This window comes from Notolepis coatsorum, assembly GCF_963971535.1.
Source record: "Notolepis coatsorum genome assembly, chromosome: 10".
Lineage (NCBI taxonomy): Eukaryota > Metazoa > Chordata > Actinopteri > Aulopiformes > Paralepididae > Notolepis > Notolepis coatsorum.
Window position 1 is genome coordinate 59,458,102 of NC_140174.1, and position 20,413 is coordinate 59,478,514.

The 20,413-nt window shown below is 42.0% G+C and overlaps 1 protein-coding gene across 1 annotated transcript in view; it reads right to left on the bottom strand.

Moving 5' to 3' along the window:
- LOC311235343 (monocarboxylate transporter 12-B-like) overlaps positions 1-20,413 on the bottom strand; it is a 44,955-nt gene that overhangs the window by 13,072 nt on the left and 11,470 nt on the right. Inside the window, exons 2-5 of the mRNA XM_084322776.1 lie at positions 9,753-9,856; positions 8,437-8,580; positions 2,407-2,676; positions 1,491-1,917 (exon numbers count right to left, since the gene is read on the bottom strand). Of these exons, the coding sequence (XP_084178902.1) occupies positions 1,491-1,917; positions 2,407-2,676; positions 8,437-8,580; positions 9,753-9,856 (945 nt within the window). The remainder of the gene's footprint in view (positions 1-1,490; positions 1,918-2,406; positions 2,677-8,436; positions 8,581-9,752; positions 9,857-20,413) is intronic.

Below are 20,413 nucleotides of genomic sequence, written 5' to 3' on the forward strand. Positions count from 1 at the left end.
AAGGAATCAAATAGTCTGCTCTATGGCTGCATGCTAACGCTAACTTTATTGTTTTTAAGGCGAGACAGCACCCCCAAAATTGCCTTTTTCCTTTTTTTCAATGATATTGAGACTTTGTTATATTTTGCTTCCTAAACATGTCTTCTATGAAACTAGTGACAATAAAATGTCAATAACACACATTTAGTTGTTTATTTGACTTCATTTTGCCTGATTGCATCCATAAATGTGCACATATATTTTTTTAAAGTGCCTAATTTGCACATATAAACATAAAATTCAGGAAACTTGCAATATATAATATATTTGCCTATTAGGGGGTACTACACTACTACACAGTTTGTAGCCTGTGTGTAGTTCTGTTCAGTTCAATAACATCATATTATTATTATTCAGTTATCAGGCATGTGTTTAGGTTGTCTATTACTAATGGTTTGATTGGGTGTTGTGTTTGTAAATAGCTGTTTCAAAAAAAATATTTATGGCATTTTACAATACAAAACTTTGAGGTTGTTTTCTGGAAAAACTCGTTTTTTTTTCATTTTACTTACACACAAAGAGTTGGAACTCCATTTCCCTAGTACCTACACACACCAAACTTTCCACATTTCTTCCCATCCATATTATGCTTCTTTCTATAGAAAGTTTTGTTGATATATATCATTCATAGCCAGGTTTATAGTACATTTGATACCAAAACTAGGCAAAAAAATAATTTTTTTATGACAGTATACAGTATTTCCTGATGTATGGGCTGATAAGAGGACATAGCCACAAAGTCTTTCTATAAAAAGTTTCGTTTTGAATGTATCAACAAAATGAAACCAAGTTTTTTTATCTGGCATTATCCATTTTGGTGATCTGAGTCTTGGCGATACATGCAAATAATATGTGCATATTTAATGGTGGAAGTGCCTCATTTGCATATATAAACATAAAATTCAGAAAACTTGTAATATATTTTTTCTTAGTTTATATGTACATAACAAACTGTGAAAGTTTCATAGTGATATCTATTCAAGTATTTTTTTCCCCTATTAGGGGGTGCTGTCCCCCCATAAATGCGCAACGGTCGGGAAAACATGGCAGCGTTAAAAGGAATCGATAGTCACAGAGGCATGCGATTCCAGGAATTGGACAATTAGGAACCGGCTCCCAACGGGAACCGGTTTTCGATTCCCATCCCTACCCTTACCTAACCCTAATACCAACCTTACCCCTGCCTGAACCCGACCCTTATCCTAACTCTAATCTCAAATCCTTTTCTAAAGAAGTCTGGAAAATGGTCCTCAAAGGTTTTCCCATGTTTTGTAAATTTTTTAGTACATTTGGACCACACATAATTTAACACAAATTTAAATTATTGACACACAATTATACACACACATGAAGAAACACACACACACGCGCGCGCATGCACACACACACGCACGCACACACGCACGCACGCACGCACACACACACACACACACACACACACACACACTTACCGTCTGTCAGTGAGCCATCCGAAGGTGATGTTCCCTACGATGCCTATCACGCCGAGTATGGACATGAGAAAGGCTGCCTGGTGGTGGTCGACCCCGGCACTCAGGGCGTACGACACCAGGTAGACAAAGGGAAGACTGCACCCACTGGCCAGGAACACGAAGGACACCGCCAGCAGCAGGAAGTCAGGCAACAACAGAAACCTGTACTCCTGGCTGGACAAGAAGAAGGAACTAAAACGCCGGTTCCTCATTGGTTGACAGCACAAAGAGGCAGGGTTTTTGGCGATGGTGGTGGGCAACAGCAGAGGTTGAGGCGACGCTGATGACGGTGGTGATGGTGATGATGATGGTGGTGGTGTTAAAGCGTCCTCGGATTGTTTGTTGAGTTTCACCCCGATTTCCGCGTCCGTCACTGCCGCACCATTGCCTGGTTTTAAGTGATGGAGATGATAAATGCGAGATTAAAACGAGATAAAAAAAAACAGGGTTTTCGTTTTATTTTATTCATTAACTAACTAACTGTAATGTGTTATTTTAGTGGCTTGGAAATGCAATGTTTTTTTCTGGACACCAGCGGTACAATAAGTATAATGTATAGTAAATGACTGCCCCACAGAGATTTATTGTGTTAAACTCTACTCTGTTCTGATCTACTTCATTCTACTCTGTCTGACTCTATTCTTCTTTAACTCGTTCTCCTGTATTCCGCTATCCTCTGATCGCCCCTCTTCCCTCTCTCCTTTCCTCTCCCCTCCTCCTCTCCTCCTTTAACCTTCTCTCCTTTCCTCTCCCCTCCACCTCGCTCCTTTCCTCTCCCCTCCTCCTCTCTCCTTTCCTCTCCTCTCCTCCTCTCTCCTTTAACCTTCCCTCTCTCCTTTCCTCTCCCCTCCTTTAACCTTCTCTCCTCTCTACTCACCGAGATGCCCCTCCCCCTCCGCTTCTTCCCTCAGCGTGATTGGCCGAAGCAGGGCGCCACAGACGCACAGATTGGCCACGAAACCGCCCAGTACCAGCAGGGCGCCGCTCCAGGAGTAGCGGTCTATCAGCAGCTGCACAGCGGGCGCCAGCACGAAGGTGCCGATCCCGCTGCCCGACATGGCGACGCCGTACGCCAGCGCCTTCCTCCGCCTGAAATACTGGCCCACAATGGCTATGGCTGGAGTGTAGCAGAGAGCAAAGCCTAGCCCTGGGGAGGGAGGCGGAGGAGAGAGATGGTAAAGAGAGCAAGAGAGGGAAAGTGCAGGCATTATTATGATGAGACGGGAATGGGGGAGTAGTGTTGTCACGGTACCAGTTCTATAGCGATACCACAATCATTTTTCACACACATCTATTTCAGTCGCTAATGGAGTGAAACACTGTCGAGTCCTGGCTTTAGGCAGAATCACGAACAGACAATGTGGAAAATAACTTGGTGTGTTCAACTGACACGCCCACTACGCTATTATTCTAAAAGTATCAATACTAATAGAATGGAGTATTGGACCGTTTTTAACAGCTGGGTATTGCGATACTTTTCTAGTTGTCTGTTGTCTGTGGCTACGTTTGTACAGCACTTAAAATGTACATGTCTATGTAGTTTGTCAAATTGTTATTTGTAGTCATGTTTTGTATTGCTTGTCTGTCTGAGACCAATAGTGCGGTGGCTTAGCAAAAAAATTTGGACGCGCCGGACAAAAGCACAACATTTTTTCCACGTGTCTCCATCACCATAGCTTTCATTTTGGGGTAGGGGCCACGTCATCAATATCTTCCTTTTTAATTAAATAGGTTCAAGAATCGAATCAGGATTGTTAGCAGAGAGAGAGAGAGAGAGAGAGAGAGAGAGGGAGGGAGGAGGCTGCTAGAGTGGAGCTAACGTTAGCTTGCTGAGGCTAGTACATCGACAGACTGCTAGTGGAGCCAGCTAACGTTAGCTTGCTGAGGCTAGTACATCGACAGGCTGCTATAGTGGAGCCAGCTAACCTTAGCTTGCTGAGGCTAGTACATCGACAGTTAACATTACATAAGGTTTTAGCGCGACGTGGGCATTCCAGAATGGCGAGGATGCAAAGCATGTTAAACCATTGGACTCGTCGCAGAGTTTACATTACACATAGAAACTGCACGACTTGCGAGAGAAGTTGTCAGACAGCCTTCAAACGCAGGGTGGAAGAGCTAGTTTGCTTCTGTGTATTATGAAATGACAATTGCGCGTGAAGCCTCTGTGCTCCTAAATAACTTTTTCCAGTTCGCACATCTATTATGACTAATTCTATCTATTTTTAGGGGCAAATACGAGTGAAATAGTCGCGCCCTGGCTGTGGTTACATGACGTCATTGCTATTTTAGAGCTGCTCTACCGGTTACAAGGTATAGTCAAAATCCATACCGTAGCGCAAATTCATACCGTATACCGTTTATACCGTCCACCCCTATGTCAAACTACAAATTTTCTGGGTCAATAAATGTGTTAATGCTATGAAGAATATCCTGGTCGTTTGGTCATTACGGTGTTGATGACCGGTATAGCCACCGACAGCTGTCATGAGACGTGCACTGAGAGTATGGCCACCGCGGGAATTTTTATGAAACATTCAGATATTTTCGCAGGTCTTGTGCAGTGGTCTCGTGCGTGCCACTGTCAACCAAGCGACCGACAATGGCACGACTCGAGACGTGCACCGTTTGACAATGATATGCATGCATGCAGCATAATTTGCGAGTGCTCTCGTGAGTCGTGACTGAGGAGAGGATGGCCTGCAGGCCGCAGGAATTTTTATAAACATTCTGATACTTTGATTAGTTAACTATCTATTCCGTTAGTTAACTATGTATTGATAGATAACTTATTACATATTAATATGATTTTGCTTCTTTCTGTCCCTTCTCGAACAAAACCATTTGTCTTGAGCTATGTTGATTATTCCCTCCATAGGAAGATATATTTAAATGTATTTGTATTTTATTTCATTTTTATTTAGTTTTTGTTATTACAAATATGTGTTTATGGTTGAAAATGTTCGAGATAAATAAAGATCAAATCAAATCTAACTGAAGAAGTTATCCCTCTTCTAACAAGAGAGAAAAACGTATAGTTTAGCTTTAAACTATAACGTCATTGCTTAGTAGGGATGGGTACCGAATTCTTTACTTTTAAAAGTACTTACCGAAACGCAACCTTTTTTCTTTTCATGTCAACGTTCACACGCACAATATACGTATCAGGGCCGATGTTCCACTCTACTGGTTAAAGTTGCTTACTCGTGAGTAGTACGTTCGTTGATAAAGAAAAATAAGGTCCACAGCCGCTCCGGTGTAAAACAAAGATATCCAAATGGTTTATTTCTCTTCCACAGCAGTCTCTCTTTACAGAAGTGATCCTAAAGCTATTTTCCTAAATATTCACGTCACTACTACAAGGTAAGAAAACTTTTCCGAGTCTCCAAAATCACAGCCGACTCGACACATGAAAATTCCTCCTCACCTGAAAGCCGTAAATAAACAGCAAAATGGTAGGCAAGGCACCCTGGTTTAGAAATGCAGGCTTCAATCTATGTTGTTTAGTCTATCTGTTCAGTACTGCTCAGCACTGTTTCAAGATGCACAATGAGCTCTTCTTCTTCTTCTTTTGAATTTCCGGCAGTGTAGACGCATCGTGGCGTATTACTGCCCTCCGCAGTTCTTTTGATGAGCTCTTCTTCTTCTTCTTTTCCCGCAGTCTACTGGAATCCGTCATCCCCTACATTGTCCATTTGAGTGCAGCTAATGCTGCTACTTCCTGTCTGAGCCCCCCTCTGCGAGACCCTCCTTGCCCCCTGCAATCTTATCCTGGACTGCTTGGTCCCTCACAACCCCCTCATCCAATTCCCTGACCACCTCCTCCAATTTCAGACCTTCCATTCCCAAATGTTGAACCGCTATCCTAACAATCATCTTTACCCTATCTGTTCTACCCTTAGCCTATGCCATACGATTAACTACCCCTGCCACGAAGGCCACAATACCAAATTTCTCCTCCCTTACCCTCTCTCTATCCTCCTGCTCTACCCTCTCTGCCAAGTGCCCTTCTCCAACCCCCTGCACCCTATCTTGACTTCCCTGTCCTACCCTGCTAGCCGCCTCAGCATACGATAACTTACCCTCCCTTCTCACTCTCTGAACCGCGACCTCCCTCTTCATCACCTCACACCCCCTAAATGCTACACTATGCTCCCCACCACAACTACAACACTTCAGCTTCACTCCCTCTCCACACTCCCCATAGTCATGTTCCCCGCCACACCTAGCACACCTCTGCCCCTTCCTACACGTAATAGCTATATGGCCAAACTCCTGGCACCTATAACACCTAAGAGGACTCTGAACAAATTCCCTAACCCTAAACATCCTACGCCCTACAAACACCTCACTAGGAACAACCCCACCCTCAAACTTAATCACTACCGTCACTATCCTATCTGCTCCCCTCTTCATCCTTTCTGCACTCTTAACTATGCCATTACGCCCGTCCCCCTTTAACTCTTCCACCAGCTGCTCTACGCTATCCTCGACCGGTACCCCAGCTATCACCCCCTTACATCCCCCCTCCCTCTTCTCCCCTACTCTCGCTACCTTACTTATACCCACCCCACCAATGCTCCTCATCTTCCTAGCCCTCTCCACCTGCTCCTCACTACCACACCCTACGGCCAGATTCCCATCCCACAAAACTCTCGCGTACTTTACCTCACCAAATTGCTCGTCAATGAGTTTGGGCAAGTCGAGCCTACCTACTTTCCTCACTCCCCTCTCCCCCTCAAGCCTAACCACTATATGAATCACTTCTGCAACATCATTTCCTCCACCCTCGCCTTCTGACCCACTTGAGCTATCGTCCCTCACTTTCTTCCTCTTGCTCCCCTTCCCCTCACTTACCTCCCTCTTCTTCTCCTCCTTCGTCCACCCTTCTCCCCCACTCTCCTCCCCCCTACTCTCCATATCGTCACCACCCGACCCCTTACCCTTGCTATTCTCGCCCCCATCGCTGTCGTTCCTCCCCGCCTGTTTCTTCCTCTTACTCCACTTTCCCTCACTTACCCTCCTCTTCTTCCCCACCCTTCTTTCTCACTCTCCTCCCCACTATACTCCATTCTGTCACAACCCGACTCCTTCCCTTTGCCCTGGCTATTCTCACCCCTATCGCTGTCTCTCCTTGCTTGCAGCTCCTTTTGAGCTCTCGCCAAGACCAAGTTATACTCGTCAAGGCTCAACGATTCCCACCACTTGTTGTCACTCCCCTTCATGTCGCCGTCGCCGATCAATCCCTTCACTGACTCTGACTCTTTCTCCACTGAAGACTTCTTCTTCTTCCCACTACCCCTCATGTCACCGTCGTCCAAAAAGAATTTGTTGAATATATAGATACACAAATGTTCTAGAATGTTTGATTATGACATCATACTGTGACATCACGAATGCTCTAGAATGTTCCATTATGACATCATACTGTGACATCACAAATGTTCTAGAATGTTTGACTATGACATCATACTGTGACATCACAAATGTTCTAGAAGGTTCTATGACAAATAATACGGTTCAATGACTTTATCTAAATCCAATCAATATTCCTAATGCCGTTTCAATGTAAGGTTATAAAAATAAACATAAACATTCATATAATACAATAACCTATTGGCTCCTCTACAATACGCTTGCCTAGGATTTGACTTGATTCAACAACAAAGCAGTCGGGGCAATGGCAAGCCGAAAACGGTCGAAAGTGTAGTTATTTGAAGTTTGGATTTTTTTTTTACGACTGAGGTAGGTAGATTACATTTTTAGAGACTAAAGTACAGAAAAATGGTACCGTTGGGTACCGGTATCGATTCACAGGTACCGGTACCGTATCGGTTCAAATGTGAACGGTACCCAGAGTTATGAGAGTTATGATACTAATAATAAATGTAACGAGTGATCCTAATAAAATGTCTATTCGATTCATGCATGTCTGACTGTTAAACAAGTAAAAAATTATGTAAATATGTTGTTAGAATGGTACAAATATTCATCTGGTGACATTCTTCATAGCATTAACACATTTATTGACCCAGAAAATGTATAGTTTGACACCAAAATTGATCTTCTATGTTCAACATTCTAACAACAAACCCTAACCCAACATTCAAACTTTTGGCAGTTGTTAGAATGTTCGACACATTTGTACCACATGCACAAACCTGCTTGATTATTGCTCCAAATAGCATGCAAGTTGGACAAAGTGGGTATGTCTGGAAAGAAGAGGCTTGTGGGTACCTATAAAACCAATGTTCACTCTGATATATTCATGTGAACAGCCAAGGGACCTTTTGGAAGATGAGCATGGCAGTTTTTTCTAGGCGAAGATTTTACATAATTTTGAATCATTGCCTATTAAAACCCCCTTCCCAACAGTTGGGCTTAATGAACATGATACCAATGGAAAGCTTAGCTTCTCTAGTTTACAGGGATACCAATACCTTTGTGTTCGCTCAAATATTGAGCGCGCTATGGACCAAGATATTTATTAATGGGCAGAACCTTGATTTTACATGGCGGCCATCTTGAAATCCATCATGATGATGTGGCCCCTACCCCAAAATAAAAGCTATGATGATGAGGAACACGTGGGAAAATGTGGTGCTTTTGTCCGGCGCGTCCACATCCTTCTCAAATCTGGTGCTAAGCCACCGCACTACAAGGACCACAATGGAAATAAGTCTTGACTTTTCTCTGTAGCATCATGTTTTCTGGAATCTTGTATTTTTTTTTTAAATGTCAAATAAAATAAAATCAAACCCTAATGGAGAGAGAAGCTAGTAGTAGTCATTATCATAAAACATGGCGCAGGTGTGAGCAAAAAAAAAAGGAGGAAAAAAAAGGGGGTGAAGTAGCTAAGGACCCGCTACTGACAGTGATATGTGTCTAGTGAGATGCCTGTGTGTACCTGTGAGTATGCCCAGAGTGAAGTAGAGATATTCTAGACTGGGAGCGAAGGAGCTGAGGATGAGTCCTGTGGAGGAGAGGACTCCTCCCATCATCACTGCTACGCGACACGACCACCGGTTACCAATCAGACTGCCCAGCGGTGCTAGAGGAGAGACACACACACGCACGCGCGCACACACACACACACACACACACACGCAAAATGGAACAACAGCGGTGAAAACACAACTAATGAGAAACTAGCACCTAGCAAGATATCTGCAGGTTACAGTAACTTACAGTAGAATGTTACCACAGTGTTAATGAGAGACAGAGAGTTACAACACCATCATTAAACTGACTCACACCTCCGAGAGAGAGAGAGAGAGAGAGAGAGAGAGAGAGAGAGAGAGAGAGAGAGAGAGAGAGAGAAGGATGGGTTCCCCTTTAGTACCTACTTTCTTAAATGATGGGTTCCCCTTTAGTACCTACTTTCTTAAAGGATGGGTTCCCCTTTAGTACCTACTTTCTTAAAGGAACACACCCGAGGTTCCCCTTTAGTACCTACTTTCTTAAAGGATGGGTCCTTTTTCAGGTGGGTCCCCCATATGCCAACAGTAGTAATATCTTTGTGATATGTTCCAATGAGCTTGAGTCCCACAACGAGAGAAAAAAGGGTAATTTGGGTTCCTGACTTGAAAAGCTTAAGAAACGTCACATACAGCAGAAAACTGTATAAAAAAAGAAAGTGTAAAAAGTGTTGATTTAACTGGACGTCAGTGTTGATGAATGACCAACGACATCCCTGTCAGTAATTGACGAATTGACGAGAGAGAGAGAGGGAGATATGGTGTGAGAGAGATATGGTGTGAGAGATAGACAGAGAAAGAGAGAGGTAGTTAGACAGACAGAAGGAGAGGTAGAGGGGGCAGAGAGGATGGATATGTAAATGATATGTATGAAACTGGAGAGACCAGATAGAGAAGGAAGATAGAGGGAGGGGAGGGAGGGAAGAGGAAGAGAGATATGGTGTGAGAGAGAGAGAGAGATATATGGCGTGAGAGAGATAGAAAGAGAGAGAGGTAGTTAGACAGACAGAAGGAGGGGTAGAGGAGGCAGAGAGGATGTATATGTATGAAACTGGAGAGAGCAGATAGAGAAGGAAGATAGAGGGAGCGGGAGGGAGGGAAGAGGAGGAAGAGAGAGAGAGAGAGAGAGAGAGAGAGAGAGAGAGAGAGAGAGAGAGAGAGAGAGAGAGAGAGAGAGAAAAGGACTACTGCCACCTCTACCAATACTGCTACTATTGCTACTGCTACTATGAATCTGTGTTCTTACCACAGAGCATGGTGGTGCAGTCGACCATGCTGTGGATCCAGGCTGTTCCCGAGTAGTCTCCTCCAAAATGACCTTGGAATTCCACAAAAAAGATAGAGATACACCTAGACAGATGGACAGACACAGACAGACAGACAGACAGACAGACAGACATACAGACAGATAGACAGATAGACAGATAGACAGATAGATAGATAGATAGATAGATAGATAGATAGATAGATAGATAGATAGATAGATAGATAGAAACACAGACAAGGATATAGAGGGGAAAACATCATGAGAAACATGTTTTATCCAGAATATGAGCCACTATATTACTATATTATTGATATACACTATATTACTGATATACACTATAACGAGGTCTTTTTGGTTTACATGGAAAATAAATGTCCATGGTCTTTCATATGTTGAAAAGGTCTCAGGGGTCAGCATAAAAAATAACATTCTGCCAAGTCGTCACACAGATAATTCAGTAATGACTACAAAAGTGTGAGAAAAGTGTCTAGTATCATAGGAATGATATCACAGTTTGTTGTTAAACAAAGGGGTATATCCCCCCATTGCTGCATTCTCTACATCAGGGGTGTCAAACTCATTTTCACAGAGGGCCACATCAGCATTATGGTTGCCCTCAAAGGGCCAAAGACCGTATAAATGTTAATGTAATGTAAAATAAATGTAGCTACTCATTTACATATTGTCAAACATGTTGTTTCTGTATTTATTACTTATTCAAGTTATACATATTGCATATGCATTTGCATAGATGTAAAAATATATGTTAGCTTATGTTATTTTAACAAATAATTTTTGTTGATCAGAACCCCATATTACTCCATTAATCAATGATCAAACCATTCAAGTAAATAACAAAGAAGAAGATCATCAAATACAAGCTATGACATTAAGTTTGTTCAAAACCTTTTTGTCACAGTCAAGAGGGGCAGAACTAACAACTGAGCTGCAAAGAACACGTGGGACAGATGTAGCAGATGTTACAAAAACAAATGGCTGCACACAACCTTGCAGAGGCCATACATCCAACTAATGGAAGATAGTTTAATTAACAGATTGCAGAATGGGTACAGTACAGTACAGCTCAATACACAATTGTTAAGGGGATGCAGACCAGAGAAAGACTTTCGACTTGTTTACATCAGGGTCCACCATTTTCAATTCGTAATGAAATTGCTATTATGTGTCTGCATGAACACACAACTGTAACTGTACTCAAAAATAACAAAATAAGGGTTGTCTCAGTTCACAACTATATTGGTCAAGTTTTGGGTGGGACTTGTTTGCGTCCCTACAGCTTCTTATTCAATTGAGCGAGATGCTCGGTTATGTCACACAGCCAGTTTGCATCTGACAGTTCAGACAATATTTCTTCAACCCTTTGTTACCTATTCCGCCTGGATCTTTTTTGTATTTTGGGCTGTAAAATTGTCAAAGAATGTCTGAGGAGTAAGTGCTTTTGGCTTTTTCCCTTTGTTCATCAATACCTCAGATGTTCAACATACATGTATGTGTAAGAATGTGTAATAACTAAGGCTGTCAAAGTTAAAGCTTTATTAAGGCATTAACCCACAATTATTTTAACGCCGCTATTTTTTAACCCAAGATTAATGTTTAAAAAAAATTATAATTTTTTTTTTACCAGAGCTCTTGGGGGGCCACATCAAATGACGTGGCGGGCCACATTTGGCCTGCGGGCCATGAGTTTGACACCTATGCTCTACATGATCTACTGGTATTGGGGATGGGTGATCATATAACAATATATTTCAATAGTTTTATCGACTTAATGGTATTTCATTTTCCAGTACAAGTTACAATGTGATATGACATTTGTTTTTTTCTCTTATTTTTTAATTGTCATGGTGCTATTTCATAGAAAATTGTATATTCTTTAACTTTTTTAAATACTGCTGCATGTAACAATTTTTTATTAAAGTACCGGTAATAATCTTGAACATTTCCATATAGATAAATGTCTATGTTCACTCTCTATCGCTAATTGATATAACAAAATAGTGATTCTACCAATAACCAGTTCATTAATGCTTTTACATTTGTTGTTCTTGGCTCTTAAAGAGTGGTGTCTGGTAGGACATTCCATCTGGCACACAGAAAGTGATGTGTTTTACATCACCAAAAGCAACAGTGGTTGGTTTGAAATGAATAGAATAACTAACTCAATCATTGGCATGAATTTTCAAGATAAAAAGCAAGACAATAGGGAGGTGTAGTGGTTACGTCATTTTAGTTTTTTCCTGTTCCACTCTCTGTGGAATGCAATGTATTTCCCCATTGACCATTTCTAAATCGGCTCGTTTTAGATAAATAAAGCATTAACGTTGGCATGGTGTACCTTTCTGTGCGTATTTATCCACAATCTATAGCTCAACATGAAAATATTCGCAATTAATCGTAAAGGTAGCAAAATAACAACGTTTATCTTTTCGTTCGCTGGGAAACTAGACTGCTATTTTGGCGGTGCTGACTGACGTCACCACAGCGTAGCCTGCCTCCTGCCTGTAGTCAGTCACAGACCTAGGATCAGATTTCCCTTACATTCCATAAGCTTATCAATTCGTACAATGGGAAAATAACTGACCCTGAATCTGTGGCAAGTATCTGTTTCACCCAACACTAGTGCTCCATGATCATAGCCATTTATCTCTAAAGCTAACCACTATTTGTAAAAGCCACAACCACGTTACGATATTTGTATTTATAATTAAAATCGTATAACGTTATTTTGCTGCATATTAAATCACTGTAAATACTCATGTAAATCATTGTGTCGTTGTACATATTGTGTATAGATTATAACGTTAGTAGCTAGCTAGCTTGCTAGTCGGCATTCCCGAAACTCCTAACATGCCCCGATTTAAAATGGTTCTCTCCTCTTTGTATACCTTTGTCCTCACAAACAAAGTATTCTGCCAGGGAACTTATGGACATGACAGTAGTAGTAGTTATAAGGTGTTTGAGCTTGTAACGTTAATGTTAGTTAGCTATCGTTAGGGGTGGGGGGGAAATCGATACGTAGTAGTATTGCGATACTTTGCGTGGCGATACTGTATCGATACAGGGACGCCAATTATCGATATTTAATTATTCATAAACATTTTTAAAAATAAATTTTTATTTCTTTTTTGTATAAGGGAGTTGCATTGTTCATTTCAATACCTGTAATAGTACAGTAGTCCACACACACACACATGTGCATTCAGTTAAGTTGGAATATGACTGTAATACAAACAGTTCAGTTTGTCAGGTACATGCAACACAGATTACAGTGTTTTAGGGCTGACCCCTATTAGTCGATCAGTCGACTAATCGGTCGAAAGGAGCCGTAGTCAACTGCCAACCTCTTAGTCGAATAAAAAAAAATATATAATAATAATAAAAATATATATATATATTTTTTTATCATTCTTTCCAAAAGAAAAGAGTCCTAGAAGCGTGGCTAACGCTAATGGCACGCATACCAGAGGCTAACTGCCTACGAAAACAGGCACAGAGGCACTGAAAGAGGATTTCACCTATCTAATGAACACACAGACTAGACAAATATCAAGATGTATCCATCAGTGGACCAATTGCATGCTTTTGCAGGGGACAAGAGCCTTCAGTCGACTCCTTCAGACATTAAGCACCCCCACAGCCCAAATGGAATGATTACAATAATTATTATTATATATTTTTTTAATATATTATACTTTTTTATTTTAATTTTTTTATTAGTCGACCAATAGTCGACTAACTGCACATTTTTGCCTATCATAGTTGACCATCCAAATCCTTAGTCGGGGACAGCCCTGAGTGTTTACATCTGTCTGCTTGAGAAAATACCATGTTCTGCAATAAAAATTATTGAAGTGAGATGAACAGACTGAACTTTATTTTATTAGATAAAACATGTTGACAAAGTTTTACTTTGCAGTTGAAAAAAGGTAATTAAATTAAATTCGATCAAAACAAATAAAAATCAATATCGCAATATTAATATCGCAATACTCAGCGTATCGCGATATATTTAGTATCACGATACTATCGTATCGTGACGCAAGTATCGCGATAGTATCGTATCGTGAGGTCTCTGGCGATTCCCACCCCTATCGTGGTAGCCCCTTTCGTGACTGTGCATCACTATCGTATCAACATGCCGTGGCGTGTAGCTAGCTAGCTTGCTAGCCGGCATGATGCGTGCAGTGCTTTGCCCCACAGGTCTGAGAAGAGGACCTGCACATTTTACTCGTTTCCGAAACTCCTCTACATGCCCACATTTAAAATGGTTCACGACAGTAGACATAATGCTACGTAATAGCATTTAGCGGGGTAACGTTAACGTTAGCTAGCTAGCTTGGTACTATGACCCATGACGGGGAAAAGGCGACAGCCTAACAGACCAATAGTGGCTGCGTACTGAACAACAGGCTGCCTAGTGGTAATTGTAGTTATTTTTTTTTTATCTTTGTTTCAACCAAAAATGCTTAAACAATCATGTTAGTGGTAGAAGGGAACTCATTTTGTGCAAAAATGGAAAGCTTGCCAATGTTCATGCGGCAGAATTGTTACAATAGCCGATAATCCATTTTCCCAATGATGAATTACACCTCCCTATACAGTGCAAAATCACAACAGAAATAACCACTTATCACCAATAGATGTCGCCAAAACAAACAAGAATTAGGATCTTGAGGATTAACACTTTAAATTTAAAGAAATATACAGCGCCACTACTCTCTCATACATGGCCCCTGTATGCATGACAACCATTCAGAATAGGAAATATGCTTGCAGTTATGTTCCTGGCCAATGTCGCATACAATGTGGAGTGGGCGTGCGTGCATAAGCGCGCACACACACGCGCACGGCCGCACACACACACACACACACACACACACACACACACACACACACACACACACACACACACAACCACACAGTTCTCTCTCTGTCAGAAACATTCCTTAGATCCCTACATCGTTGTGTGTGGTGTGGTGTTATGCAATGTTCTTTCTATCTGGCCTCATTATAAATTGATAAGCTGGGGTGCCCGAGTGGCGCACCACGTACTGCGCTGCGTCGCAACACGGCCGTCCCGGGTTCGACTCCCGCAACCGGCGACCTTTGCTGAATGTCTTCCCCCGTCTATCTCCCATTCTTCCTCTCTCTCTCTCTCTACCGGACTGCCCGGTAGTAAAAACCAATAAAAACCTAAAAAAAAAAAAACATAATACAAAAAAGAAAAAAATAAGTTGACAAGCTGAGTGAGAGAGAGAGTGAGTGAGAGCAAGACAGACCCAGTTGAAATGATGCAACGTGCAGGAATTGTGTGTCAAGCGGCAGCTGTTAAGACCTGGACTGATGGTAGGTGAACCAGACCAGACTGGACTAGACTAACCCTGAAGACATCTAGTCCAGTTTGGTCTGAGCAAGACACCAACACTGGAACGAGTTCTGTTCCCTATGAAGCTCAATAGAACATGGCTCTAACACTGCTAGGGTTAGGGGTTCCATTCCCTGTGTAGTTCAATGGGTAAAGCCAAGCACTAACACTGCCAGGGGTAGGGGTTCCATTCCCTGTCTAGTTCAATGGGTAGAGCAAGGCACTAACACTGTCAGGGTTAGGGGTTCCATTCCCTGTGTAGTTCAATGGGTAAAGCCAAGCACTAACACTGCCAGGGGTAGGGGTTCCATTCCCTGTCTAGTTCAATGGGTAGAGCAAGGCACTAACACTGTCAGGGTTAGGGGTTCCATTCCCTGTGTAGTTCAATGGGTAAAGCCAAGCACTAACACTGCCAGGGGTAGGGGTTCCATTCCCTGTCTAGTTCAATGGGTAGAGCAAGGCACTAACACTGTCAGGGTTACATTTCACGAACATTTCACCTGCTTAGTTTATATAATCTAATTGTAACTAAGATATTTGCTGGAAGAAATAATCACTTTTGTGCATAGATCACTAGATGTATCAGTTTATAACAGCAGTACACGTTGCAGGGCTGTAGTGCAATCTTCTCTGTCAGTAGGGAACAGCGATCTTTAAATGCTTGAACTGCCAACATTTCACCTGCTTAGTTCATACAATCTAATCGTAACGAAGAGATTTGCTGGAAAACAATGATTTGACCATGTTGTCTAGTAATAGCCAATAATGATCTTTAAATACTTGACCTGCAAACATTCCTGGCTGGAACTAAGAGATTTGTGGGAAAGAAGAATTGCGTTTGTGCATAGATCACTTGATATATCAGTTTATAACAGCATTACACATTCACATTTTCAGATTTTTTGGAAATGTTGGTTGCAATTAAAGTACTTAGTACTCGGTTAATTCAGAATGTTCAGCGCCTTCAGTAAAGTCCTACTCCCAGAGCAGAGTCTTTTAAAGTCCTACCCCCAGGGCAGGGTATTTTGGGGTCAAATGATCTCACAGAACTTCCGTGGTGCAAACGCACTTGAGCACATTCTTGAACACGTCCCAATTCCAGGGGAAAGTTCCTGTGGTGCAAAGACAGCTATTGTCTCAAAGACGGTCTATATAATGAGGAGACACAGCTTTCCAATGTGTTCTGTGTCTCAAGAGCTCAGGCCACATTTGGCACTGGCATGAGACCACACACACCATACAATACACAACAATACACAGACATTATACATTAAGACAAAATCTTAAAGTGACCAAGTGGCAGCAATGAAATGATTGTTCCTCCACTGACATGCAGAGCCGTCGTAACCTTCACAACGAAACATAATGCACAGCAGTACTTAGCAATAAATAAACAAATGTACACTAAAATATGTGTGTACGTGCGTGTGGAGGTTTACTGCCCCAGAAAAAAAAGGAGGGGGCCTAGGGGAAAGGGTTAAAAAACAAACAAAAGTATGCGTGTGTGTGTGTGTTTGTTTGTGTGTATGCGTGCTTGTGTGCTTGTGTGTGTGTGTGTGTGTGTGTGTGTGTGTGTGTGTGTGTGTGTGTGTGTGTGTGTGGGCAGGCGAGTTCCAAGGGGCCTATTTAAACAGGCTCTTATTGAGAATGGTCACAGCTGATGGAATAAAGGATTTCTTGTAAGCGTTCTTCCTGGGTTAGTCTGGTCTGATGGCACGCTGGTTGGAAAGGGTGGTGGAGTCATCATTGTACATCTGGACCTTGTCGGTTGTAGAAATCTTTTGGTTGAGATAATAAGTCTTAGGGCGGGATCCACAAAGGGTTTGCGCAGCTTTCTCCGACGCAAAGCCGGTGCATATAGATTTGAAACTCAGTTTGCTATCCACAGAGGATGCGCAACGGGTGAAATGAGGTGGTAACGGCGTTCCTTCAGCATTGCGTCCGGTGCAATTGGCGCTCCAAAAAGGCTCCCTATCCACAAAGCCCGGCACCAGTTGCACCGAGCAAATAATGCTACGCATCTACCGTCTTCACAGACAAGGTGGTAACTACGCGCAAAGCCCTAAGTGCTATGGCCGTGTTCACATTTGAAAGTCCACGGATAGTCCGGACTTTCTGGTGGACCAAATGTGAGAATACATTGTTTGCTTTTGGTTTGCGTTCACACTGCCCTTTTTTTAGCTAACCTAATTTGTAAACAAATCAACAGTATTATGGCGTTTATACAGTTTGTTTAAACAAGTGAACGTCCTCCGAGCTCTCTCTTTCAGTGCTGTCAGGTGCAGACTGCTCCGCGAGCCAACTGCGCTGCAGCAGATCAGGAAAAAACTCCACACATAATGGGCGTGTCTGCGCTGGTATTTCATCCGCGCAATGTCCTTTGTGGAGCAGATACCGCACGCAAACCCTGCGCAGTTACGGGTGCAATCCATTCTTAGTGGATCCCGCCCTTGGAGTTGTTTGTCTCCTATGATCTTGCTGGCCTAGTTGACAACCTGTGTGAGTTAGTTATTGTTTTTACTGAGAGGTTTCCATACCATGACGACATAGTGATTAGTAGACCATGGCCAGGGTACGCTGACTGGTGTTAAACTTCCTTAGTTTCCTAAGAAGAGGTTCCCAGATATTTTAAGCGGGTGACCTGCCCCACTTCCTGACCCTGCATACTGATTGGCTTGTAGGATCTGCGCTGTCTGCTCTCCTATTGCCTCCTACACACACACCTTGGTCTTCGTGACATTAAGATCAACGGTCACTGCTACATACTGTACACTGGACTTCATTAGTGTATCTTGAGAACAGCAGGGGAGATATCACACATCCCTGAGGGACACCTGTGTTCAGGACACAGCAGTCAGAAAGGGTGTTGTTGATGCTCACACGCCGGGGTCGTTCTCTCAGGAATTCCCTGAACCAAAGGACCAGAGTGTTCAGGTCACACAGGAGCTTTAAGAGGACGTGGGGCTGGACTGCGTTAAAAGCAGAGGAAAAGTCCATAAAAAAAAGAATACGGACATGAGTGTTGGCCTCGTCTAGATGACAGTGGACTCTATCTAAGACAGTGTAGCAGATTAATGCCCAGAGTGTAGCATTAATGTCAACACCTCGATTAGCTTGATTTGTGTCGCTCAGAGTGAAGCTACATCCCTCTCACTCCAAGCTCCTCCTTCAGTCAACTTTGCATGCATTAGCACTGTCTCACTGTCTCAACATGTATCAACCCCGTCTGTCTGAATGTACAGAGAGAGAGAGAGAGAGAGAGAGAGAGAGAGGAAGAGACAGAGAAAGTAACAGAGATTAAGAGACAAAGAAAAAGACAAACAGAAAGAGGGGGAGAGGAAGACAGAATAAATAAAAGAGGCACTGAGAGACAAAAGAAATTTGAGCTAGCTCTTGCCGCCACGTGCATGAATGTGTTTGTGTGCGTGTATGCGTGTGTTTTTGTACGATGCTGAGCTGCTGTTTGTTCAGGTGACACAGCCATGGAACAGAGCCCCCCCCCCCAGACACACACACACACATACACTGTTCAGTACTCAGCGTCAATGTGACAGATATCTGATCCTAATGCCCTACAGCTGGTCAGGGCATGCACACACACACACGCACGCACGCATGCAAGCATGTACACAGGGTTTCCAGTTCTCCAAGACCACTTCACTTCAGGGGTTAAGCGCTTCATCTCAAGACAGCATGGTCCAAAGTCCAATTCTTGATGGATTCTGTTCTGTTTTGAGTGCATTAGCCCTTTACCAGACCAAACCCCATGCAACAAGCAGCAGTTGCCTTTATTAACTAGAATCATTTGCATTTGTTAGAATCATTTGAGGGGCTTCATGTGCTTTACAATGTTGGGTTGTGGAAAGATAAGGACACTAAGTGGCTTTCCAGTAAATGACTGTGATATGGAATCCGTTGATCCTTGTTATACACTTGTCATGGTCCTATTTCGTTTCAAATGTGTCTATTTTTTTCCATGTTTAATACTACTTCTTTTTTATTTGATTAACTTGAATAAATAGACAATGAGCAATGTCACCCATTTGAATGATTCACATTAAGTTGAGTGGCTATAATGATCCATCACAAAACGGAGAGAAAACAGATGGAGGGTATTGTTGTCCCTTGGTTTGTTTTTAAATGAGAACCTGACTTAACAGCTTTGCTAACACTCTCTGAACTTTTCTGTCCGTCAACAAGTTCAGGCAATATTTGTCAGCATGCACCACTCTCTCCCAAAGCTCGATTCCAGAGACAGAACCCATCGAATTTCTATGAAGTTGGGGTGAGTTTTCTTGTTAGCTTTTCTCACCAGACTATAATACTACAAAGAAAACGGGAGGAACCAGACAATTCGGTATGACCAGAGACAAAGCAAACTACTACTAAAGCCAAATATATGGGAGGGAAGGTCATTTGTGCAGTAAGTGTAGGTAAGTTCAAGTTCAAGTTTCTTTATTAGTTGTCATACAGAAATACAGAATACTTTTGCATGAAATGCTTCTTTCTGTTTTGCTCCTGAGAGTGTGCTAGATAAAATAACAAGATAGTATAAAATAGTAAACAAGTGTAAACAAAACAAAAAAAGTTCAATATACATATATACAGTATGTGTACAGTCTATACTTCTGTACTTCTGTACAGTCTATACAGTCAGCTTCTATACAGTACAGTGTAGAATGGTGAGGTATAGCTTAGCTTGTGGTGGTAAGGTTGTAAAACCTCACAACGCCAGCAAAACCAGACCCGTCCGAGCACGTTCCAGTGATAAAAAACATGCAATAAATAATAAATGATAAAACATTTATTTATGTTAGATCTTAAAGATCCCCTCTACTCGAAAACATTTGTTTAATGGTCAACTCCTCTTGGAGGCATGACTTTGACAATACAGATAGATTGTGTAGAACTTGTCACCAGAGGTGACAATTTCTCCCTTTTCTCTTGCAGAACAGGTAATATTATGATGTCAGAACAGGTAAGATTATGATGTTAGAACAGGTAAGATTTGGATTCAAGAGATTTATTAGTCACATACATACACGAGACATGTAGTGAAATGAAGGTGGCCATGTCCGCCTTGATTGTGCAAAAAAAAAACTAATAATAATATAATAAAATAGAATAGATAATAAAATAGACATGATAAAAAGTACTAAGACAATGCTAAGCTTACGAATTGAAGGTAATGAGTCCTATATACACTACTATACAATATACTATACAATATACAGTTATGATATATATAACTATA